This window comes from Rhinichthys klamathensis, unplaced genomic scaffold (assembly GCF_029890125.1).
Source record: "Rhinichthys klamathensis goyatoka isolate OS25496 unplaced genomic scaffold, OSU_Roscu_1.1 h1tg000160l_1, whole genome shotgun sequence".
NCBI classification, from domain to species: Eukaryota; Metazoa; Chordata; class Actinopteri; order Cypriniformes; family Leuciscidae; genus Rhinichthys; species Rhinichthys klamathensis.
In genome coordinates this window covers 738107-763898 of record NW_026606694.1, presented here as the reverse complement: position 1 = coordinate 763898, position 25792 = coordinate 738107, and the positions used below count along the sequence as shown (strand labels likewise).

Genomic DNA, 25792 nt, shown 5'->3' with positions numbered 1-25792 from the left:
TTTGAAATGTTCCATGTTGATGAAGGTGGGAAGCAGCGAGTTCCTGCAATGACAGGCTGATCATCAACCCATCAGAGACATTCAGAGTTTAAACTGTGCTTGGATGCCCTTATCAGCAGAGCTTGGGAAATCTGGCTGTAAACCTTCAAATGTATATTATATTAGAGGTGAGTCAAACCGATCATAAAAGAGAGTCTAACTAAAACACTCAGTTGGTAGGAGGTGAAACGTGACAATGTTTTGGTTGTTTTACTCAAGATAGACGAAATTAGGACATGGAATGGAGGGTAGATATTGTTGGATACAGGTTGGGGGTAGAAAATCGGGCTGCACGATTAATGGAAATAAAACCAAAATCGCAATATGGCTTAGTGCAATTATCATATCTAAAAGGCTGCGATTTAATTAAATAAATATATGCGCTGCATGTTTCAGAGTGAAGCGCCACACTGTGTTCTTTTACACACACACAGCTCATGATCTGGTGTTTTCAGTGTCTTTCAGTAAATACTGCTCCACACAAACTCATCTCTGCATTTGCTCTGTATCTGCTTAATTATGCTTTGCGTAAAAGCATCTTCCCAAAGTTGTAACGAGAAGCTGGCTGTTGTCAACAAAAGAGACACTTTAAGGGCTCTGTTGCAGTTTTCCCAGTAGTTGATGGTTTAATTTGTGAAAATGATAGCCATTCATATTAGTAATGTAATTTTACTGTTATACTGTAAAATAAAATATTATTATTATATTTTTTCTTAAATTATTTTTATTCTACAGTGAAATATTACAATAGTAATATTTTTATTTTGCTTAGTATTTTTATTTTAGTAATACTAATAATCTTAATAAAAAATGATAATAACATGTATAATTTTATAGTAATGCTGTATTTTATAATCATACTGTATAATCACAAAATTCGTAAATCGATTTTTTCCCCTCAAATTGTTCAGCCTGGAGCTTTAAAAAAATAATAAAACTTTATAAACAGAAGTCAAAAATTCAATCAGAAAAAGCCCTGTTGGAAAGCCACTGAGGACTTCCATCCAGTGAGGAATAAAATTATCCCACATTACCACCAGGTGGTGCTGTTCTCATTATTTCAGGGTGGATTAATGCAGTCAGTTCGAAACTGAGGCAGATAAAGTGGAATGCTATGAGATACATTATTGGAATCGACGGCTGTGGAATTTTTGCCTTCCAGAAGAGGCCTGGCGTCCACCCTCATAACTATCTCAATCCTATCCTGTCCATCCTGTGCTTCCTCAATATCCTCTTCTCCTTCCTGCTTCTCCTCCTCATTCATCTTGAGGTAGTAGAGGTCTTTGGCTACACCAATGCTTTCCGATGCTTCATAATCTTGTTCCGATGTTTCCGAGAACTCTTCCACGGAGTTGTAGGAGCTGGAATGGCGAGGATTGGTGCTGTCCGAGCACATGTCCCAGAGTCCTCCAGGGAAGGAGCCAGAAATGTCTGAGTTGTTGGCAGAGAAGTTGCCTTCGTCGCTGGAGCTGCTCAGACTCTCCTGCTGCTTTCGAAGGAGAGCAGGCTGATCGGAGAGGAGAACGGTCGAGTATGTCACTGAGGACTGGCCTGATGTTTCTGGGGTAGCAGCGGCAGTGGAAGCCTCCAGTGATAAAGGTTCAGAGGAGTCTGTGGTTTCCTGTTCTCCAGAGTTATAAATGAGAACTTCATTTTCTTTTTCATGTTCAAGCATGAGGGGAGGGGATTTCTCGATTTCCACCTCACAGATGCTCTCAGAGACCAGCAGCAGCGGACAGGCAGTGAGACCTTCTGGGTGAGGGAACAAGTTCTCCATGGTGTCAATCTGCAAGGAGCAAGAAACAGAAGTGTTGTGGAAATGTGATAACTGTATTTTGAATGTGTTAAAAGTTTCTCCTATCAGCTTTACCTGCAGCATATTTTTTACAAAAACACCAGGGATGTGATTTTTCAGAATTTACACGGATCTGTATTTTCTACTCAATTCGGTTCAATTCACATTTATTTGTATAGTGCTTTTTTTTACAGAAAAAGCAAGTTTCAAATATTACAATCAAGAAGCTAGAAGTGAGAGGGGAGAGAATTAAATAAAATTGAATTGAATTGAATGGGGCTGTTATGTTTACATTACATGCCTGAAATATGTATGTAACATTCCGTAGTCAATTTAATAAATAAAAAAAATCGCTTGTGTTTTCATTTATTAATTAAACAATGGTCCAATACAAACAATGGTTCTCTGTGTGATGAAAAAGCAACTGTGTACTCTGCTTAATTAATCCATTCAGATCCATCTCTAATTTGTATATTTTAAAATATAATAATATCTTTAGCCCTTAACAGAAAGGCAGAAATTTCAACCTGAAATGGTCTAATCTTCTGTCACTGGATGCTAATTTGTTGTTTATGTGACAGTTGGTCACACTGACCTGCCTGAAGTCCATTCCTTTGGCCCAGGAGCAGTTGTTGGGATTTGGAACATCCTTCCACATGAGTTTTCTCATCCTGTAAAATGATGGATTATAGGATTATTATATTACTGAATTTTTGATCAATCAAATGTATCCTTCTTCCGAAAACATTTAAAAATTTTACACGCCGAAAATGTTTTTAAACTGTAATGTAAATGTATGTGTGTGTATATGCACAAAATATATTTTGTACTCAAACAAGAAAATAAGCACTTCTGCCACTCCTTAAAGGGCTTAATAGGCATGGCCCTTTTTGTGGTACACATAGTCACGATAGTATCCTTTGAGGAACAAGTCTAAACAGATGAGAAGCAATATGATTGTATCAGTTACTTTGGTAATTATCTGTGAAATATTTACCCTCAAGCAAACTACACCATTGCTAAGAACGACTACGACAGCAATTTATGTACATTACATTCCTTATTCACTCTGTAAACCCAGTTGTGTATTGTAAATCTGACATTCAATACAACCAAACAAAATCCCATACAAAATCAGCTTACAATGCCTCGCTTTAATTCAAACTTGTCTTACAAAATCAATATACACTGTAGCTTCCAACAAACACATTAAATCTTTTGAATGTGTTCTGCTAGAATACAGGTAACCTAGGTATATAAACTGTGATTTTATAATCTGATTTGACTGATTTTTCTTTCAGGCCAGTTTTTTAGTATTATTTATCCATCATCCATTGGTGAATAGAGCAGCAAGGCTATAATAACATGGTAGTGTTGTCAAAATATTCGGTACTTCGGTACCAAGTCGGTACTAAAAAAATTTAAACGTCACGGTACCAAGTCCCGGTGGTACCGAGTACCCAGTCAAACCCGGTTCTGGATGCGCGCGCATGCATGCACGAAGGGCGTGAAGTTGCGTCCGCTTCATGAAAGCGCTGAGACATGGCGACCGGCGGCGCTGCTGATGTGGTGTCTGTGTATATTAAACTGCAAAACGACTATTTAAATATGAACCCTTCATGTTCTGCTTGTCTCTGTGTGAATGAACGGCGCAGACGCGCGGTTTCATTAAACGTTACCTCACACACACACACACACACACACACAAGCACGATCGAGTGACGCTCGCGCTGTTTTCAGTCTCTGCTGCCTCACGATATGATGACATGATTTATGATTCAGTTCATCTCCGAGAGTCACTTCATGAGCATTTTACCGTTTCATTTGAGAAAAACTATCGTCATATCATACACGCACAGAAACTCAAAGGTCTTCACGGCAACCCGTCAAAATAAAAGTTTGGTTTAACTTAAAGAAATTGACAGAAATAATTATATTAGGCTACTGTACAATAGATTTAACTACGTCTCCATTAATTCAAGATACTACTACTAATAATAATAATGTGTGCATAGAAGGTTGCTTATTTTTCACTTGACTTTTTTTATAAGCAATATTTCTCAATATCATCAATATTTTCGTTTAAACAGCATGTAGCCTTCAATCCTTTCATACATTTACCATCATAAATAATAAAGTCATTGAATTGAATTGAATATATATCTATTTTTTTTCAAATAGTTAAATAAATTAAAAAAAAAAAAAAATTGTTCAAACTGATTTTGCTGTGGTACCGAAATTGGTACCGAGAACCGTAACATTTTAATGGTATCGGTACCGACTACTGGAATTTTGGTACCGTGACATCCCTATAACATGGCATGCATTTACAGTACCGGTACATACTTTGTCATGATAGTTGCATTGCAAAGCAATTAAATACTTATTATTGAGTCATTTATAATTATTGCACATTATAATTTAACCTTAAATTAATTTTAATGTGAACAAAACATTTATCTTTAAGCTTTTTAATATTTATAAGTTAATATATTTTGATTTAATGATTATCTTAGGGCTGTCCAGCGATTACATTTTTTAGATTAATTAATTGGCACATCATGTAATTAATTAGGTCAAATTTATTAAACATAAACCTTATGGCTACAACGGCCATGGCTGCATCTGAATTGGTATTTAGATAAATTTACAGACCAAAACAGTTTGGTTACCAACACTCTTGAAAATATATTTTTGTATGTTCCGCAAAGGAAAGACATACAAGGTCATACAGGTTTGAAACGACGTGAGGGTGAGTAATGTAAATAAACAAAATTTTCATTTTTGGGGAAACTATTCCCAAAATATATATTTTTTAATTAAGTGATACTCTAAATAAGAAATTTAAACTGCCAGTAGGTGGCGGTAAATGTCTAAATGAGTTATTCATTCATTCAATTCGTTCAGGAATTAAAGGAATAGTTCACTTACAAATGAAAATTATGTCATCATTTACTTACCCTCAAGTTGTTTCAGACCTGTGTGAATTTCTTTCTTCTGCTGAAGAATGTCGGTAACCAGACAGTTGATGTACCCCATTGACTTACACAGTATTTTTTTTCCTACTATGGAAGTCAATGGAGTACATCAACTGTCTGGTTATCGACCTTCTTCAAAATATCTTCTTTTGTGTTCAGCAGAAGAAAGAAACTCATACAGGTTTGAAACAATTGAGGGTGAGTAAATGATGACAGAATTTTCATTTTTAAGTGAACTATTTCTAGTAAAGTAAATAACATTTCTAAGTAAATGTCTCTCTTTATAAATGGGCCATTGAGTCATTGGTTCACCAGATTGATTAGCTCAAAAACGCAGATTAATTCAGAAAGGAAACACCGCTGTGTTGCTCGGAGACGCACAATAGTTCTGTTCTGGCTTTACAGGTAATATTTTCATTGGCAAAATTGAGCAAAAACAGACAAAATTGTGTCTAAAATATAACAACATTAACTTATTTATTGGAATGTTGTATAAAAACAATATCACATTTGCACTTATTTGGCACAAAAACAACACTCGTAATATTGCACTTGTTACTCATGTGACATTGGTTAACTATATCATATTATATAAATATAAGGCAAAAACTCATACAGGAGTATTTTTGCCCTGATATCTTGAATTTTAGGGGCATTCTAACTGAATTATATAGGCTAAATCAAGCAGTGAGTTTTTGCCCTCCTTCTTATGTTCATCACCAATCAACTGTATGAAAGATGATCTACATAGTTCTGGGGTGGGGCGTGTGCTTTAAACGCGTTAAATAATTGTATTTGCGTTATTTTTCTATAACTAATCGACAGCCCTAAATTATTTTAATCGTTTCACAAACTCAGTATATCAGATATATTTGGCAGACCCCTGCAGTATCTCACTGGATACTCTAGGGGTCGCAGACAAAACCTGTGATACTGTAGCTATCTTTATCTTGAGCATGAGAAGATAGTTGTAGGTCTTACTGGTTTTGTGACATCATGAGTGTGACAAACAGCACCACTGACAGGAACGCAATGATCAATAGCAGTATGTACGCTGCAGGGTTGCCCCTAGTAGCTGGAAGACAAAACAAAAAACAACTTACAATTAAATCAATATGATTTTCATATATTTTCTTTAGATGAACATTTTTTATTTATTTTTTCAGACAGCTATTTGTATAATGTGAACACAGTTGTCAGTCAATAAATGTATATTTTAGATAATACTACAATGTATGTCAACCAGGGACCACTTGCCAAACACCAAATGTGTGTAAAAAAATGGCTTCAGTTGGTTAATTGATCAAATGATGACGTCAATGCATTGTTTGTCACTGCTATAAAACCCACCTGTGTATCGAACCGGCTCCCCCTCACCATCCACAAACACTGGATACAATGTGAACTTCTCTGAGCCATAAAAACGACCTGTACAAAAACAAATTATTCTGTCAAAGATCATTTATACTGCTAAGAATAAACTCTTTTTTATTTGTGTCATGTTTTGATATGAAAATCTGTAGAAATAATGTGAATGTTATGTTATAATACAGGGTTTACTCTTTCATGAATACCAGATTCGAGGACTTTCAAGGACTTTTTACAGCATCTTTTATTTTATATCAAGCACAATAAAGACAATAAAGGTGGATTTGTTACTACCAATCTGGACAGTATCAAAAACCCACTGAACCTGTGTCTATCATTACTGCAGTAATGTTAAGGCATATTCTGACAACTAAAATCAAATTTAAAGGTCATATGACCTTTTTAAAAAATCAATGAGGAGAATCTGTACGAGAGAGAGCGAGTTTGACCGAAAGATGCAGTTTGCAGCTTTCTTATTCCTGCTTTTAACATTTATTTCACACTGGTTTGTTTTCCTTTTTTTATGAATCATTATTGAAAACATTTCAACTTCTTGCTTCTGTGAAACACAACAGATATTTTAAAGAATGTTGGTAACCGGACAGTTGATGGAAGCCATTTAATTCCATTGTATTTTTTTTCATACTATGGAAGTCAATGGCGACTGTCAACTGTTTGATTACCAACATTCTTCAAAATATCTTCTTTTGTGTTCAACAGAAGAAAGAAACATAAATGTTTGGAACAACTTGAGAGTGAGTAAATTATCACTAAATTTTCATTTTTGGGTGAACTATCCCTAGCTCCACGCTTCTCACTGGTTCATCATGCAGGGCTGCCTCCATGTTTTTCCCCCATTCATGTGTCTAAAATTCGTACTTTCAAGAAGCGTGGGAACCCTGAAAATATCAACAAAAATAACATACGGCAAAGAGAGAGATCCCTCGATGCGGACTGAACTCTGACCCACTGTAGCCTCTCAGTTAGAGATCCGTCCTGTTTAGGGTCTTTGTTCAGGTCTAACCATTCGATGACAAATGACTGAGGCACCGGCTGATCAGGTAACAGGCTCCAGGAGAGATGCACACAGCTCACATTTGCAACTGCGCTGAACGAACGTACACATCGTCCTAAAAAAGGAAAGAAGGACATTATTAATTCAAATAATAGGGGACACTTTTTTATTTCTATGTGCGGGAACATAATAACAAGCAGGAACAAAATATCAGAGAATCCTATTATCTTTCATTGTATATATGTGATAACTAATCCAAATCTTCTTCTCCATTAACACTTTCACCAACAAAACAACATTAAGCTTCTATCAAAACAGGTACTTTGAAAATTTAGGGCCGGATGAATTAAAACACCATCATTAGGCACATACATAGACAAATATTTAGTTTGAAGGCAAACAAAACTCCTTGTGCATCAAACATAGGAAATGCATTAGACTGAATATGAAAGACTTTTGTGTGATGTTATAGGAAGGGTATGAAGCATGTCAGCTCACGTTTGGGTTGATGTAACAGCGTCATGTTGCTATTCCGTGTAGAGATGCCCAAAGCGTTGCGAGACATTACAGTGACTGTGTGCACTTCCTTCCTCCACTGGAACGAGTGAAACTGAGCCAAGGTTGTTTCTTTTGACCACACGGCTCCACCTGAGGCCTGGTGTTCAATCACGAGATCCTCCACACAACTATATGGATCTCCTGCTAGGACAGGCTGCTTAAAAAAAAAAAAATAAAAAAAAAAAAAAAAACATTCAGGCTCAAACACAGCAGACTTTTTTTATAACACAATCATTTGGCTGCTAAAGAAAGTCAATCACGTCAATCTTTACCAACCTTAAAGATCAGTGTGACATTTGTCACATTCCTAACAGGATCCTCTTGTAGAACGCGCCAGAAGTCTGGTCCCATTTCTGGTGCTGAAATTACAAGGCTATACAGTTATGAATATTTCCAGAACACTATATCTAACGTTCAAAAAGGTATATTAAAGCTGAAATAGAGTGTGGTCTTTTCAATAGACCATGTCTCATTTTTGATCTTTTGCTCTATTTATTACTGAGAAAAGAAAAGAGGGGATGGGGAAACTATGGATGAATTAGAGGGGAATGGTATAGGTTGGGATCAAAAGTTTTTTTTTTTTTTTAAATAAGTCTCTTATGCTAACCAAAGATGCATTTATTTGACCAAAAATACAGTAAAAACAGGAATATAGTAAATATACAACAATTTAATATAACAACATTATAATATATAAAAAAACATAATATATTATGTCGTACTGATCCCAAAACTTTTGGACTGTAGTGTACATAGGCATAACTCAAAAATGTAATTTCAAATAATTTTTTTAATTATAAACCAGTGGAAAAAAATGGAAATGAGAAATGGTCACAAAAAAAACTCGTATTTAACCACCTTCCCAAACCTAAAAAGAAGTTGTTGGTTCCTTCATGTAGTTGGATTGTTCTTAAATAAATGTTATACATTATACAATAAATATTAATATAAGCATAATAAACTTAAATTAACCTTCAAAAAAAGGATTACACATCTTTACATTTTCAAAATTACACAGTAAGCATTTTTCATTCAGTAAGCAAGTTCTTTTTTGGACTTTTTGCCTTTACAGTATTTGGAAGGGACAAGCCCAGAAAGACAGGAAATAATTTGATAGGAGAGAGGGGAATGGGATCGAGCCACGAATCGCTCTCACCATACTGTATGTCGGAGCGCTGTCATCAAGGCTATGACTGCCACATTGTTTGTAATTTTACTAGAAAGCTTATCATATGAAATATTTCTCTATTATCTGTCACTAGCATACCTTCTGACTACAAACCTCCAGTTAAGTATTCTTGTATCTAAGAAAGAAGGTGTGGCAAATTCCTACAACCCCATACTTACTGTACCAGACAAGAATGATTGTGATTATACCCTGAAATGTTGACGACACTCTGCTACCAATAGTTTCTTCTGAAAATGTCTTAGCATGAGTTCTGGCACTAGCACACACCTCTGCACCAACGTAAAGAAAGGTTTTTTCACCATTTTAGAAAGGTTCAGTGAAGAGCTGACAAATGGTGTTGTAAGAACATATTGATCTTCACCTCAGCAGTTGCATTGCAGTTTAGGTGGGTAATGTGTGGTGCAATTTCCATTAACCCAAATGGATTTTCTAACGTAACTCTGTTCAGTTCAAAACATTCTCAATATGAAGACAAAGCCAATTAATATATGCAGAGCCATTTAAATGATTACAATCACACTAACAAATTAAACCAATGAGTAACTTATATTCAGGGTTTCTGACAACTAAATAAAACAATGAAATAAAATTCTAAATTGTCATCAGCCCTCTGAATACATCCTTGTAAACATCACTCATACTTCATTCATGTGAAGTTCTCACAAATTACAAAAGTACTCATGACTCATGTACATACAAATGGCTATTATAAAGCAGGTGTGTGTTCAGAATAAGTTAAGAATCACATGGGCTACCAAGGCCAAAATGAAAGAATGATTTTTCTTCTGATTTATCTTTTTAATTGTTTTCATCTTTTTAAATCTTGCCTTAGAGCTAGCAGCCTTCAGCTGCACATTCTTTTCACCAGTTCCAGTTTGGTCTTCTTTTATGCTGTTGTCATACATAGCCTATTGGTAAAGTAATGTGGGTTTCATCACAAATGATTTCAACAAAAATTAATCAAATTTCCATTCCATATATATTTTGTTATACAATAGTGGCCAAAAGCGATGTCCGAGGGGATATTTGTTTTTAATGACCCTACAAGTTCGATTAAACCATGGAAATATAAAGAAAATGTTTCATATTTTTAAAATATATTACATATGAGGGAAGAACAATAAACTAAATTTGGTTATGGTATTATTTATCTAAAAAATTATTTGGAAAAAAAGGCAAACTACAACTAAAGGTATTATTTTACTATGCAAAAAAAATGCATCTCACAGGAAAAAAGCATACATTGACTACAACAGACAACAAAAGTTTTTTCAAGATGTTGACAATTTTCTTGTGATCTCCACATAACAAAAGTTGTTTTCCTTAAATCTTAATTTCCTTGTGATCTCAACATAACAAAAAAAGTTTTCTTGATCTTTAGGTAACAAAAGCTATTTCTTTGACCCGAGACTAGTTCAGACATTTGAGAAGGAGTATGACACTATCGTCGACACTATAGTCACTTTGAAGAACATATGGGTAATTTCACTGCCAGCCAGCTCAAAGGATGTCTGCATGGTTATAGAATGATGTTTGACAGATAAATGGTCTGCGAATGACCAGAGAAATGGTGAGCAATTAATACCTGTTGCTATGTTGAGATTAGAAGAAAATTAAGGCTTCTGTATAACATAAATAATAGTGGCAGAACTATATTGATAACTTTACCTTTCCTGTTGTAAACCATCGAAGTGTGACTCCTGCTCCAGTCACTCCAGTATCCAGAGCCATTCAGTCTTTTACAGCGAACTTCTACTTTAAACTGAACACAGGAATCTTCAAGCGGAATCTCTGCCTGTGGTTCCAATAGAGAACTGATGACCTGTAAATGCCACAGAAAATTGAAGACATTATCCCAGTCAGTACAGAACATAACCATCTTCCTTTTGAAATCTAAAAAGGATAATTTGAAAATAAAATTCTAAGAATTTAGTGGGCATAAGAAGAGGAACGTTTAACTTTGATTTATTAATTTAGGATCAGTTTAGCTAATCATTTCAATCCGAAACATCTCAATTACAGATAAACAGATCAGACCACAGTACTTCATTGCCTTCCCCCTGTGATGGAGCACTATGCATGAAGCATTAGCTAAAATATATTTTCTTCAGCTGTCTGGTTTCATTGTCCACCTGAGACTCCATCTTCCAAAAACGTCTTCCTACCTCCCATTGCACATTTGCCATCCCACGCAAAGGCACGAAGCGCAGCTCATACTCCATGTCGTATGCAGGTAAATGGGGAGGTTTCCACTTTACGCTCAAGGTTTTGTTTGGCAAAGTGATCGCTTCAAGGACTGAGGGAGGAGATGGTTTCACTTTGAAAAACACAGAGGGAAATTGTTATTCATCTCAGTTTGAAACGTGAATACAGTGGCAAGAATAGGATGCCTTAAACGAATTAAAAGTGACAGCAAAGACAAAAAGTATATATATATATATATTAGTATATATTTTAAATAAATGCTGTTCTTTCTATTCATCAAAGAATCCTGAAAAAAACACATGATGGTTTCCACAAAAGCATTAAGCAGCACAACCATTTTCAACTGTGTAAGAAGAAATGTTACAGAATCACCAAATCAGTATAATAGAATGATTTCTGAAGGATCATGTGACACTGAACACTGGAATAAAGATGCTCAAAAACCAGCTTTGCCGTGACAGACAGACAGACAGACAGACAGACAGACAGACAGACAGACAGACAGACAGACAGACAGACAGACAGACAGACAGACAGACAGACAGACAGACAGACAGACAGACAGACAGACAGACAGACAGACAGACAGACAGACAGACAGACAGACAGACAGACAGACAGACAGACAGACAGACAGACAGACAGACAGACAGACAGACAGATAGATAGATAGATAGATAGATAGATAGATAGATAGATAGATAGATAGATAGATAGATAGATAGATAGATAGATAGATAGATAGATAGATAGATAGATAGATAGATAGATAGATAGATAGATAGATAGATAGATAGATAGATAGATAGATAGATAATATTTACATTTCAAAATACACTTATAATTTATTAAAACTAATATATAATATTATATTGACCTAATTAATTTTCAGTGAAAGTTTCCAGTTTCATTTGTCAGACAGCAATTCAGTCTGTCATTGAAAGCCAACAGAATATTTATAACTTTGGAGATTGGATCATAATGCTGCTGGAAATCTTTGGAACTCACCATAGTCAATGGGTAAAACATAGACAGGAAGTGATCTCACTTTGCCACGCCCTCCTTCCACTTCCAACCAGATTTTGTAGCAAAAGAACAAGCTAAGGTCGCTTAAAGTGCATTCTCTGTGGTCTCCTGCTCCAGATGGGCACTCCTTTACCAAAGACATGTTTTCTTCAGCTTCTTCACTGCCCTGCGTCTTTGCTATGGTTTCACATATTGAGGTATATTGTCTATAACAAAAATGTAAGATCTTTAGCATCTGTGCAGCAAACAATCTGACGGGAATAGAAAACGGATGAGCTATGAATGTGTTCATACCTGTAAAGGAGTCTGACCTGTGCCCAAACACTTTTATTCCACTCACACCTCATGGTGTCCACCATTGAATTCTTGCTCTCGCAGGTAATATCCGCATTGAACCTCCCTGAAGAAAAGAGCCCATTTTAAATTATCTAGCTTTTCAAACAAGTAAAATTGGATTAACTGTCTGGTTAAAGATGTCCTCCATAATTCATAGCCCACCTTCTGTGTATATTTTGGCATAGGCGATGCTGCATTTGAACCTCTCTCCCCACGGCTGGCAGCACATCAGAACATCAAACCCGGGTTCATCTACCTTCATAGTGACTGCGCTAACCTGATCGTTGATCACCCTGTACTGGCTTTCCGGAATCTTCTGTTGCCCGTTTAGCATCCACACAGCCTGACTCGCATTCCAGCTGCGGTTGTGGAAGACGGCATAAACCGTTACCTCTGAACCGGGCGTCGTGAAGACTTCAGCAGGGATGTAACTGACTTTGAGGAGCAGAAAAAGTGTGTGAAAAAAGCAGATAGTGAGTGTTTTGAGCATTACACACATAAATAAACCAAACTTTAGAAAACATGTGGCATATAAGTAAAAAAAAACATGTCTGGTTTAATTTTTACTCTTATGATACATTATAAATGCAGGCTTCATCTGGTGTTATAATGCATTGTGCTCTATTAGGGAAGTATTAAAATGTATTGTAACTGTTGTACAACTGTCATATTATACGGTTGTTTGTATGGCATTATGCATGTATTATAATGCATTAAGAATTCCCTAATAATGCATTATAAATACAGGCTTCATTGAAATGTTTCTTTTGATTTTAAGATGGAAAAATAAACTGGACATGTTCCTGACAGGTGTTACGAGATTCAGCCTTGTATTGATTCTTATTTCCCCCCCTTCCCATCTTGGTCCCTTGCAGAAATGAGAAAGCTGTTTTATTGTAATGCTAGTCAACAACCTGAAGCTTAGTTGCCATGGTGACTTGCACAGCATGGATTCTGAAAATACACAACCCTTACCCAACTGACATATCAGAAAAAAAAACGTGTCCAAGGAGGAAAACAGACAGAATCCAGTCTTTCATGGCTGTATCATGAGGTTAAATCAAGCTGAAACGGTTGAAACATTATCTAATATGCAGACAGCTCTAAGTGCAGCATTAGTTGGCAGCAGTACCTATGACTGGATACAGCACTCAATTGTTATATAACTAATCTAATATTATTTATGGGCACTGATGTGGTGTGGGTATTTTAATAGCAAGATAAGACACCCAGCTGATTAGTGTCAGAATTTGGCTAAGCAGAAAAATTAAAAACTATTCTACCATGGGGGTGTGTTTATATCTTAACAGTTCATCTCAAGTTGCTTCATTCAGGTTACAAAGAAATGCTTATTTCATAATACTGAGTCATTCTACGGTAAGGTGTGCTTGTGTGTACAGGTGTGTGTGCACACGTTTAAGCAATGTTCTGACCTTTTACAAAAACTCACAGGAGTTGAGATGCATTTTATGCTCCTTAAAACTCTTGTTACGCAACCAGTTGGCGACAAGTGAATGATTAAAAGTATATTGCAACTATTTTAAACTGGGGACATACATGCACACATCCAACCCTGTTAACACCATTTTGACATTAAATTCGGTTTATATATCTAGTTCAGTCATGAAACTCTAGAGGCGCAAGCTGATAGATCCTTTACATGCGATCTACAATCACATCATTACCGCATGACACAAGCTGATTGGCCTCTGCTGATCCTGCTGCAGCCAATGACATTGCTTGCTTAACATTTAAATAGTCTGGTTCAGTGTTTGCTGCAGGCTAGTCCTATAACAGTTCCACTGAAACCTTCCACCTCCCATAGCTCCACCTGCCTAGATCTGTGGTTTTGTATGTCTATTCATGCAGCAGCTTATCTTCCATGCTCACAGCAGTGTGTCTGTGTATCTATTAGCAGTAGCAAGTCCATACATGTAGCAGGTCTAGTCCGCCAAGACCAAATACATGCTAAAACTATTTCGAGAGTTTTCATGATTAAAATATGTACATTTCAATAATGCACAAGCCCTAGTGTACATCTGATTTAATAGTAATAAGTATGCAAATACCCTATACCTTGGCGAATGCAATGCCTGACCTCAGTTTGCTAAGAAAATGGCATATTAATGCTTTTATAAAACATTGAACATTGTTTACCATGGTTATTAATTCTGAAAATTGACAGTGAATTAGATGCCAAAGAGATGCAACAAGCCAAAGTACTATTCGGATTCAGAGTAGCAAAGAGTAGATATGAATGTAATTATCAAACATTAAACTCTTAACATGGAGGCTTAGAGAAGACAATGGATCTCTCTGAAAGATACATATAACTGGAAAAGCAAAAGCACTTTTGCATGAAGTCTGACGTACACTAAAAGCCGCTAATGTAAGGGTAAATGTCTCAACCTGTGCACTCTGTTGTTGAGAATATCAGGCAGAAATTTTAAGTACTCTTTCACAAATGTCAGTATTTGCATACATTTACTGATTGCCTATACCTGATGAGTCATTAAAAGGGAGGGGGTCTTTGATTACAGACCTAAATGAATTTATTACTCGAATGTATAAACATACAGCATGAAGGGAAGTAGTATGTAGAGTTCTTCTGTACTACAGATCCTTACCATCTAGTGTGAAATAGAAAGGTTGGCTCCATTCACTCCAGTAGTTTAAGTAGTTTTGGCAGCGCACTTGGACTATGTATCTGATCCCAGAACTGAGCTCATTCAGAGGTACCCATGAACAACCTCTGACCTTCACCACCTAAAAGAGCCACAGTTCATACAGATCCATTCACACTGTGAAGGTCAAATTGCTTTGCCATATTACATGAAATGATGATTTTAGTTAAAAAATAAATAAATAAATAAAACTAACGTTTAAATTATGCGTGGTGCGTAATATATATTTTTACATAGTTCTCACAAACATTACTTTGTAATGCCATTACAACATATTCATTAGACCAACAAATGAGTCCAATTACCTCCCACTGCTGAAGCGAGGAATTGGAAGAGTATCGGATCTCATAGTTTATGGCATCACTGTCAGGTTGTGTGCCACTCCATCTGAAAATGACTTCGCCTTCTTTCGTCACATTGTAATGCAGATTGAAAGGTGGGTCTGGTCTTCCTGTGAAAGGCAGAAATTCACAATATATTAAATTGTTATTATTTGCAAAGAAAATAAATTATTTTATATATAAATATCATTTTATTTTTACAGTTGTTATGGGTGATCGTGATCAACCATCATGTCCATTAAATATAAGTAATACTGATGAATAATTGACTTGATGTTACTTCAAAACAACAACTAGTAAAGCCTGTAAGGCCAACAACCGTTCTATGTCTAGACATCCTAAAGATAGAACGCCGTCTCATGATGTATCATAATTTTATTTTTTAATCATCCTTATGAGATTTTGTTTTTGAGAGTGTCTTCGACCGTTGTCTGAGGGTGGGGAATCCACACATTGCATTATGAGAAAAAGTGGTGGAGGGTGTTAATTAGGCAAAAATCACCCGTTTAACATTGCTACACTCCACAGTTTCGAAGGGGAATCCCCATTTTTCGAAGACTGGCATCATCTTCAGCAAAACATCTTCAGCAAATGGAAACCAATTCCAAGTGCAATTAAAATTCATTCATTCTACAAAAGCCTGGCCGAATGTGAACCATCAAGAGACATCAAGAGAGTATGTGATCAACATTTAAGGAGTAGTTCACCCAAAAATGAAATTTTGCTGTTAATTTACTCAAACCTCAGGCCATCCAGTAGAACACTAAAGATGATTTTTAGTAGCAAATGTTCATTTTTGGGTGAACTTCTGAATTTCTTTAAGAGAGTATGAGAGCAAAACTAAGAACAAATCCATGGTTTTCCTTTTGCTAGTATTGTTTATTTAAAAACATACATGTAGCTGTTCAAATTCAAATATTATTTTGTTCTGCAGACAGCGTTTAAGTCTGTCTAGAACAAGATGGCCTCAGCCTCATGTTTCTTTATTATAAAGCAATTTTCTTTATTTCAATAATGGCAATACCATTAATAGCAATCAGTTGAGGCAGTCTTTATTAACAGGCATTATCTTCTAAAAACACCGCCTCACTGACACTAACATATTATAAAGTAAATGGCTTCTGCAGTTGCATTTAATACAAATAGGCTTACATTGATTGGACTTTTTATTCATTTAATGATTTTTCTCATTTACTTCTTTCCAGCACACGTCCAATGTACTTCAAAGAAATGTCAGGACAACTTGTTCTCTTGATATTGAACCTTAAAGAATCGTTCACCCAAAAAAATAAACTTTGGACATAATGTATTATTATTGTACAGGTACAACAAGATTGTTTAACAAAGACACATTACGTAGATTTCAATTCTTTTTATTTCAAAGGGAAATTCAGCAAAATAAAAGACAATTCTGTCATCATTTACTCGCCTTCATGTTGGTACTTTCTTTGCTCCATGGAACACAGTTATTTTGCAGAATGTCAAATCCATACAAGGAAATTAAACGGTGACCATGTGACTTTCGGTGAATAACGACTTAAATTTCAGTGAAAGTGATGTTTTTATAGTTTTGTTTATTTTATTTTCCTTTCTGGAATTTGACAGCTGCTGGTCAAGATTTTTGGCTTAGGGGTATAAGAAAATATCGATATTGCGATATTATTTTTGGCGATTCCTAAAAATCTCTATTGATATATATATATTTGTTTAAATTCAAGTTTCGTGGCAGTGGAACCTCAACCACTAGATGCCATTGTTGTTATATCTAATCTGAACATAAACTGTAACAGGGAGAAGCACAAGGATGCACTGCTAACGTTAGCATTAGCAAACCCAGCTCAATAGTTGCCACCAACGGAAGACAAAATAATTATACCAGCTCCCACCGTAGAGTACAGAGCAGAAGTGTGGACTCATTTTGGCTTCCACTATAATAAAGGCACTAAGAAGATTGACAAGAGTCATGTTGTTTGCAATATAAACCATGCCAAAATCCAATAATCAGGAAACACACTGAATAAGAGCTCAAATAACATCCCGACGCCATCCGCGCTGCTGAGAGTAGCGGTTAAATGAATATGTAAATATGTGCTGCACGCTTTCCTCTGAATGACAAAATAAACATGCAACAAAAATAACAGCGGTGAGAAAAAAGCAGTTAAGAAAGCATCTGATCATAGCAATACGGATATGTTTGCACCAGCTCTGCAATTCGATACTCCAGTCAAGTCACATTATGTTTATTTATATAGCACTTTATACAATAGAATGCTTTAAAGCAAACAGCTTTGCAGTGTTAAAAATGAAAAACAGTGTCATGAAGTGGACTGTGCACTTTCTGTTGTTAAATACTTAAGTATTATACTGTATATAATGTGAAGGCACTAAGAAGATCTAAAGCAAGTTCTAAGAACAGGCTACAGTCTATATATAGCCGTTCATATATGTATATATATTTTTCATACATGTATACACATTTTTTTCTGTAATTAATCGCGATTAAAAACATCAGAGTTGTAACACTTCAGTGTTAACTGCATAAATTATAAATTAAATATAGATTAATCCTTATTAAAGCTAGAATTTTCTGTTACCTTTGTTCTTTGATTAACATTAATGACAGACATCACAGCAAAGGGTTTATTAGGCTGCTGTCACTTTAAGATCTGCCACTGCTGCACATGACGCGGATCTGATGGACATCTCATTTTCTCACAACTCTTTAAGTTCATTTAGGATGTTACTGCTCTTATGAGAATATTCGACAAAAGGACAATATTTGTTCAAGTGCAAAATCGCTTTTAATACTTTATTGATTTAATTTATTTAAATAAATAAATAAAAAAATGTTTTAAAAGACCAAAAAAAAAGAGATTGATTAAAGGTTTGGACCTCTAAGTCATTTAACCATGCCATTGGGAAATTCCATTTCAATCCACTGCCTGGAAAACCACTTGAGAGAGATGTGTATTCTACGGCCCAAGGAACAAACACACCCTAAAAAAACACCTGTTGCCCTGGCATTGGTCTCCATGAACTCATGCTTTTAACATATGTTTCATAGTAACAATTAGGCTATAATCACGCATTTACAGATGACTGTGAAGATTAATTTTATTTCAGAAAATATTTTCACAACTAAAAAAATAATGATTGACTGTATGATCACTTATATCAGATTACCATAACATTTTACTTTGGTTAGTAAATAAATAATAATCACTTACAATAATAATTAAATGTAAATTGAAATGTTTGCCCATTTCTACTTGAGTTATCAAATAAAATAAAAGGAATTTAGCAGTTGTCCCCAATAAAGGTTTGTGATATGAGACCATATTTAAGACCTACATGTAGAAATATGAAATACCTGAATCTGCAGTGCATTTTGCAAAAAGGAAACTCAGCAGTACTAGTAACTTAACAGCTTCCAAAGTAAACATGCATAGGAAAGAAGGAAATATGTATGGATGGATAGATGGATGTAGTATGTATGTATGGATGTAGTATGTATGGATGATACTTTAAAAGAAAATCTTAAAATAACTATAAATCAAAATGAAATTCTTACTTAGATGATATGTGCTGATTTGCATCTTCGGTGACAGTGCAGTAGTCCCATTCACAGATATACTGAGGGTCAACGAGACAGTTGCATCATTGCCATGAAGAGAAACTGAGCACGTGGCAGTATCTTCCCCGGCACACTGAGCAGGATGGTTTTTGTCTGAAAGTATATCCATCTGTAGACTAAAATGAAAAACAAAAAAGGAAAACAATCATTAAGGCTTATTTTGTACCCACAACACTACAATAAGACTCCTAGGCACTCTTAGACAACATAAATAACAGTTGCTTCATCATAGGTGTCCTACGTTTGGGATCAAAACAGGATAATATTTTTCACAGGGGAAATAATCAGTAGTAATAAGTCAGATTATCTATACAGGGGAAAAAATAAATAATATGATTTAAATGATAATGAAAATTAAAAACCATTAATAGTATAGTCTAGAGATGTATTATACATCATCTGCATAATCTCCCCACATACACGCTTAATTTGTGGGAGCACCAATACACCAGCAGCCATTCAGCCAATCAGTAGTCTGTGGAGAGCAGAATGAAAACAGAGGACTCACACTAATTGTTGAGGACTAACAGTGAACAGACTGGCAGCGGCTGCTGCTCTGTGGCTCTTTGCATTACAAATCAAATTTGTCCGTTCACCTTCAAGCCAGCACTGGATGTCCAAACAGTTTCCTGAAAAGAGATTGCATTCCCTTGTTAGCTTCTTTCATCACAGCCTATCGCAATTAGAAGCCTCTAGAAAGAACATCTGCAAATTATTCATGTCAGAACACAGGGTCATTAAATGGTGTGCAAATAACATGGAAGATATAAACACGGTGCATTGAAACATCAAATGAATAAATATACATTTTTTATAGTCTAGTTAAGAGTTTTATACTTGCACTTTTGCAGGAGTCCAATAAAAGTATCTGGGGATTATTTTTCTCTTTAAACTGAGTTTTATGAATGCTTTAAAATGTTATGAAAAGTTTTTTTTAATGAAAAATAAGCATCTACATCTGAGTATTTGTATTGATTCCTTGTCTATTTTTGAAAAGTTACTTCACACTTTAATAGGATTGTAAACACTAACTTATTTCCATTTAAATCAACATTTATTTGTAGACTTTGTCCTGAGGCCTACTGCACAGAAGAGACAGTAATGAGAATTGATTAGCATGTGTATTGGCACCCATCTACTTGTCTGGAGGGGTCTCTCTGGTTCATAGCTGTAGCTAAGACTTCTTCACTTAATGGACAAGGTCATATCATGCAAATATAAACTAAACAGCTTTTTTGAGAAATGAAAATGGCAAGACTAACTCACATATTGTCTATCATTTATTTTGAACACTACCGTTCAAAAGTTCGGGGTTGTAAGATTTTAGATTTCGAAGTCACTTGCTCACTCAGGCTACATTTATTTGATGAAAAATACAGTAAAAACAGTAAATCATTCTAACATACTGATTTGGTGCTCAAGAAACATTTCTTATTATTATCTAAGAAAACAGTTGTGCTGCCTAATATGTTAGAAGGAAACCATGATACTTTTTTCAGGATTCTTTAAAGAAAAGAAAGTTCAAAAGAACAGCATTTAATAGATTTTTTTGTAACAATGTACTGTGAAAGTCTTTATTGTCACTTTTGACCAATTTAATGCATCCTTGTTGAACAAAATTATTTATTTATTAAAAAAAAAAAAAACGATTTAATCACTCCAAACTTTTGAACGTTAGTGTCTGTAGAACAAAATGCTGATAACTATCTAAAATCAACTTATTATAAAATGTTTTTATCTTTCCTGACAGAGCAAGAAAACATTTAAAGGAAATTCAATGTATTGAACCTTTCTCTGGTACTGACGTCAAAACGTAAACAAACAAACATATATTACATTATGCTGACAGAACGCTGATAAAGACATTTAATTGTGAAACAAAAATCAATTGAATTTTATAGCTCTTCTCCAATAAAAAGAACAATTACATATGAAATTACCAATAAAAGACAATTACATATTAACGCAGATGATCGACAATGCTGTGACTATCAACAAATATTGCTACTCCAACATTTTTGCAAACATGGACAAAAAAACCTGTACTTTTATGTAATCTTTCTGTATTCCTAAAATGCCAGTGTAAACATTATAGCTATAAATGAATAAAAACAATGACTGTAATATCAGACGTGATGAATTTACCAGAAAGGGTGAGTGATTTACTAGAGGATTCCGGTTTTGTAGCATTTAGCAGCTGACACGGTTCTGCAGGTTGGTGTTCTGAAAGACCACTGTCAACTGTCTGAGCAAAGGGCAGCTCACAACATAGCAGAGACGTCCACTTCAGGTCTTCATAAACACCACCCCTGCCATCTGAAGGACTCAGAGCAGCAAGACCTGAAACACAAGGATCTCAACGTGAGTCAAAACTGTTCAAATTGAACAATCAAGCAGTGGGGAAAAACAAACAAACGGCAGACCAATGCCAATTATAAGAAAAAAACATCTTATCTATAGACAGATTCAATTCTTAGAAGTGCTCAGAATTGAACATTCATCTGAAAGCTGCTCAAGGACGACACAACTTGTGTAGAACTGCAACATAAGCGAGCTATCATATATTTCCAGACAAAGAGTCTTTTTTTATCATGAGTGTGTGTACTCACACGTATTCTAAGAAAATCTTAACATCTTCAAGCTTTTTGTCTTAATAAATAGCACGATTAATATATTAAATGTAGTGTGTTAACTTTCTGCACCACACAGAACTACAAAAATTATGACTATTCTCAAACAAGTTTCCTGAACACTCCCCCATCTGTCATTGGTCGGTAAAACAGATATCCCCGGCCCAAATAATGCCATCAGTTGAATTACTGTGTGTTAGGCTATTCAGTTTTCAGTCACATGACTAACAAAGGGGCTGTTTACACCTGGCCACTTCATGTGTTTTCTCAGATCGGATCTGATTTATCAAAACGATTCCATTTACACCTGGTCACATACATGTGTTTTTTAACAATTTAAAACGGATATAAACCCGATCTTCAATTCCCGCGCTATATGCAGATTTAATGGAGTGCACGTCACCGAATGCAACAGATATGAGCTGCATTTTATTGGGCATCAGCTAAAATCAAAACCAAAGACCGCAATAAGAGAGAGCGGCAACAGTGGTAAGATTGTTTCGTTTCTTTACTTTTAATGATGATGATTGTGCGTTAAGCTTCTGCGACTTACTTTCACTTTGAATTGCGATAGTTTGCTCGTTGGCTTGATGAATAGATGCTCAGCTTCTCATCTGCGGTAATGCGTGCTGCAGTAGCGCCGTCATAGCTATAACATTACATGCTATAGCCTATAACACGATCTCACATGTTTATTTTTTAGCATTTTTGGGAGGAGTAAAATTTACATATGTGGTTTCAACAACCAGATGCGTACACTTTCGTCTGGAATGCGGCCCAGACCTCCTCCTGATGTGGTTTGAGTGATCGGATTCAAATGCGTTTCGGAGGGCACGTCTGGTAGCCTGGGAAAACCAAGACAACTTCCGGCAAATTTAGATTTGCTCTGAAAGTTAGTCTGGCAAAGAGCTCATTCAAGCTCATTTCCAATCCGCCGAAATCGAGGCACCAATCAGAAACGTTGGGGCGGGCTTTACGCGATGACGACAGCGCTGGGATTTTGAAGCAGATTTTGTAGCCTACATCACAAAGATGGATGCCGCCGTCGAACATCACTCGTTCGAATCAGCTATCGCGTCTGTTTTAAGCGATTTGAACGTTTCCTTTTTGTTAAAAAACCGAGCAAAGAACAACACTCGGAGATGTTTCTCCGCCGCTCTGCATACGTCATCTCCTTCATCGCTCTGATTGGTTTTAGGTCTATCCGCGACGTCCGTTGGTGACGCCCCTCTGGAAATGATTTGTCTATGACGCTTAGCCAGACCATAACTCAGTTACAACTGAGAATGGTCTGGTTTTAACCAGGCTACACGTCTGGTCTTTTCACGATCGGATAGCTATACGATCACAGAAAACGCATGAAGTGGCCAGGTGTAAACAGCTCAAGAGACCTCGAGGGCAAAACATGCACAGAACTGAACTGCAGCACAGACAGGCCTCTCAATTTTCCATCTGTTTTCAGCCACAAATATTTAGCTCACCACTCAAATGAAGAAAAACTCAAATATGTGGACAAGTTTATTGCAAATTGCAAGTTTTGGTCTTGAGAATTATATTCAGCACCTGCTGCAGTATTTCCCTAATACAGATGATCTAAAACGCTTAATGATGTATTACAGTATATTCAAGCACTTAAAATGCCTTAATACAGTTATATAAAAAGATCTTGTATAGCTTATTGATGGTACATTCTATATACAAGCAAGCAGATGAGCCCCGAATATGAACGCAACGCTCTAAAAGGTTAGCTGTTTTCTTTATGAAGATTTCTATGGAAAATTCTTAACAAGAAACTGTGCGTTGCATTTATATTATGGATTTATTTCCCTGCCTGTACATAGTATTCATCATTAATAAGGTGTATACTGAATTTGGTCTTTTAATAGCACTGTCTTACTACATTAGCACTTGGTACAAACCTGGTAAAAATGCAGGAAATTGAGAAAAGCCTTGTTTTGCCCTCCATGTGGCATAATGTTATGTTATTAACTAATAAAATTCCAAAATCATCCGATAATCAATATGGCACTGACATATCGTGCATCCCTATCCATTTACATTCATTAATTTAGCAGAAAACAACAAAATTAAACGACAATACACTTCACCTTCAGTTACCAGTTGCACTACTACTGTTTTTGAAGGCCTGTGGCCCTTTCTCATCTGTACATCTGTCTATACGTGAGGCCCCTGGGAGGGGGCGTTAAAGGTTTATAGTCTGATTCATGATGTGGGTGTAATCATCACCCTCCTCCAGCCCTTACTTTCAATCTCTCTCTCTCTCTCTCTCTCTCTCTCTCTCTCTCTCTCTCTCTCTCTCTCTCTCTCTGTCTTTTCCTATCTCTCCATCCATTCATCAGCCTCCTGCACTCTGTGCGCTCAAGCATAACCCCCACTAATGCATCTCTGAGGTGGACAGAGGGACTGTTGACAGCTGGTGGGTGTCCAGCATGTTTTGTAGGTCTTTGCCTCGACAGCAAATGGGAAATGGAAAACAATGTGAAGACCCTAGATAGCGGGTCAGGATAACACCGAGAATTTGAATGAAAACAGGAAGCATCATTTTAGCAAAGTAGTTACAGTAAATGCATCAACGACTCACCTTGTGAAATGGTAATGAAATTCGCTAGAAGCTGAAGCGTGATAAACAAAAACCTGTGGGAAAGAGAGGACATCTGTAAAATGGTTCAGTAAGGATATGACTCACTATCTTCTTCCATGCTGGAATGGTCAAATCTTTAAAGGAACACTCCACTGTTTGTTTTTTTTTAATAGGGCTTATTCACCGTATTTCCCATATTTAGATAGGTGGGCAAACTCATTTTTGTCTCAGTGCATGCATTGTTTTAGTTTGGCAGCGCCGCCGTTAGCTTAGCTTAGCGTAATGAATGGAATCATTTGTTGCCAGCTACCATGTCATGAGTAAAAGTGATAAAAAAATAAAAATAAAAAATACTAATTACTTCTTGTGGCCTGCGTATTCACAGCGAGTACAAATAGCAATGCAGATTAAGACTAAGCGATTTCCTAGGCAGATATTGACTTGGGACTATATTGGGGTGAAGCACAGGCGCTACTTGGGCGCAGAGATATCACTCAACAACTGAAATCCCCCAACTTCCGTCAACATACCGGCGTGACCTGCACCGAGTATCTTCACTTTTGGATTGTGTTGAGTTTGAGAAGTTACAGCAAACATGGTAATTGCCTGCATAGCAAAAGGTTATGAGAACAAGCAAAGGACATACATTCACACCACCAGTTCATGTTGGCTCTCATCCTCACATCCTCAGGCTGTTGAGCGATCGCAACCTCCTCCTGTTGTCATTCTATTTCCAAAGAACGCAGCTCCTCTTCTGAAAACTCTGGTTCATGGAGGTATAGTTCTGGATCTTGACTGTCTTAAAAGTCACCCTCTTCGTCTCTCACAAAATCTGCCATGTTCCTCGCCATTCACTATGTCTACTGTAGGAAAAATAGCCAGCTACTATTCACGCCGGTATGTTGACTGAAGTTGGGGGATTTCAGGTGTTGCGTGATATCTCTGTCCTAGGAAATCACCTAGTCTTAATCTGCATTGTTATTTGTACTCGTTGTGAATACGCAGGCCACAAGAAGTAATACGTTTTTTTTTATTTGGGGGGGGGGGGGGGGGGGGGGGTTATCACTTTTACTCACAACATGCTAGCTGGCAACAAAGGATTCCATTCATTATGCTAAGCTAAGCTAGCGGTGGCGCTGCCAAACTATAACAATGCATGCACTGAGACAAAAATGCATTTGCCCACCTATCTAAATGTAGGAAAGATGGTGAATAAGCCCTATTTCAAAAAACGGTGGAGTGTTCATTTAAGCTCAAACAGTGTGACAGTGTTTAGTTGACTCACTATACACCAAAGTCCCATTCCAATGCTGCTTAATTCAAATGATTTCTGTTGTTGTTTTATTACAAAGCTTCCAACAAAATGACATAGATTTGAACATTTTATAATTA

At 36.3% G+C, this 25792-nt stretch overlaps 1 protein-coding gene across 2 annotated transcripts; it reads right to left on the bottom strand.

The window, feature by feature from the left end:
- Positions 1–1033: 1033 nt before the first annotated feature.
- Positions 1034–24531, bottom strand: lepr (leptin receptor). Of its 2 annotated transcripts, none has more exons than XM_056258835.1 (18): positions 24401–24531; positions 21314–21508; positions 19677–19797; positions 19106–19284; positions 15499–15644; positions 15137–15275; positions 12672–12944; positions 12468–12573; positions 12156–12379; positions 11108–11259; positions 10611–10764; positions 8030–8112; positions 7694–7907; positions 7107–7310; positions 6163–6240; positions 5794–5887; positions 2430–2505; positions 1034–1825 (listed from the first exon to the last, which is right to left on the bottom strand). In XM_056258835.1, exons 1-18 carry the CDS (start codon positions 24471–24473, stop codon positions 1100–1102), a joined length of 3237 nt encoding a protein of 1078 aa, XP_056114810.1. In that variant the 5' UTR covers positions 24474–24531; the 3' UTR covers positions 1034–1099. The 2 variants fall into 2 exon arrangements, with proteins under 2 accessions (XP_056114810.1, XP_056114809.1); XM_056258834.1 differs by having other exon boundaries at positions 7694–7910; positions 24401–24530.
- Positions 24532–25792: the final 1261 nt, after the last annotated feature.

Bases quoted from the DNA above. Each gene is read 5' to 3' on its own strand.
- lepr (XM_056258834.1), bottom strand. From the start codon at position 24,473: ATGTCCTCTCTTTCCCACAGGTTTTTGTTTATCACGCTTCAGCTTCTA. The intron at 7,911-8,029 runs GTTGGTAAAGAT...TTTTTTTTTAAG, and splicing joins ATGTCACACTGATCTTTAAG to CAGCCTGTCCTAGCAGGAGA. The intron at 5,888-6,162 runs GTGGGTTTTATA...TTTGTCTTCCAG, and splicing joins GGAGCCGGTTCGATACACAG to CTACTAGGGGCAACCCTGCA.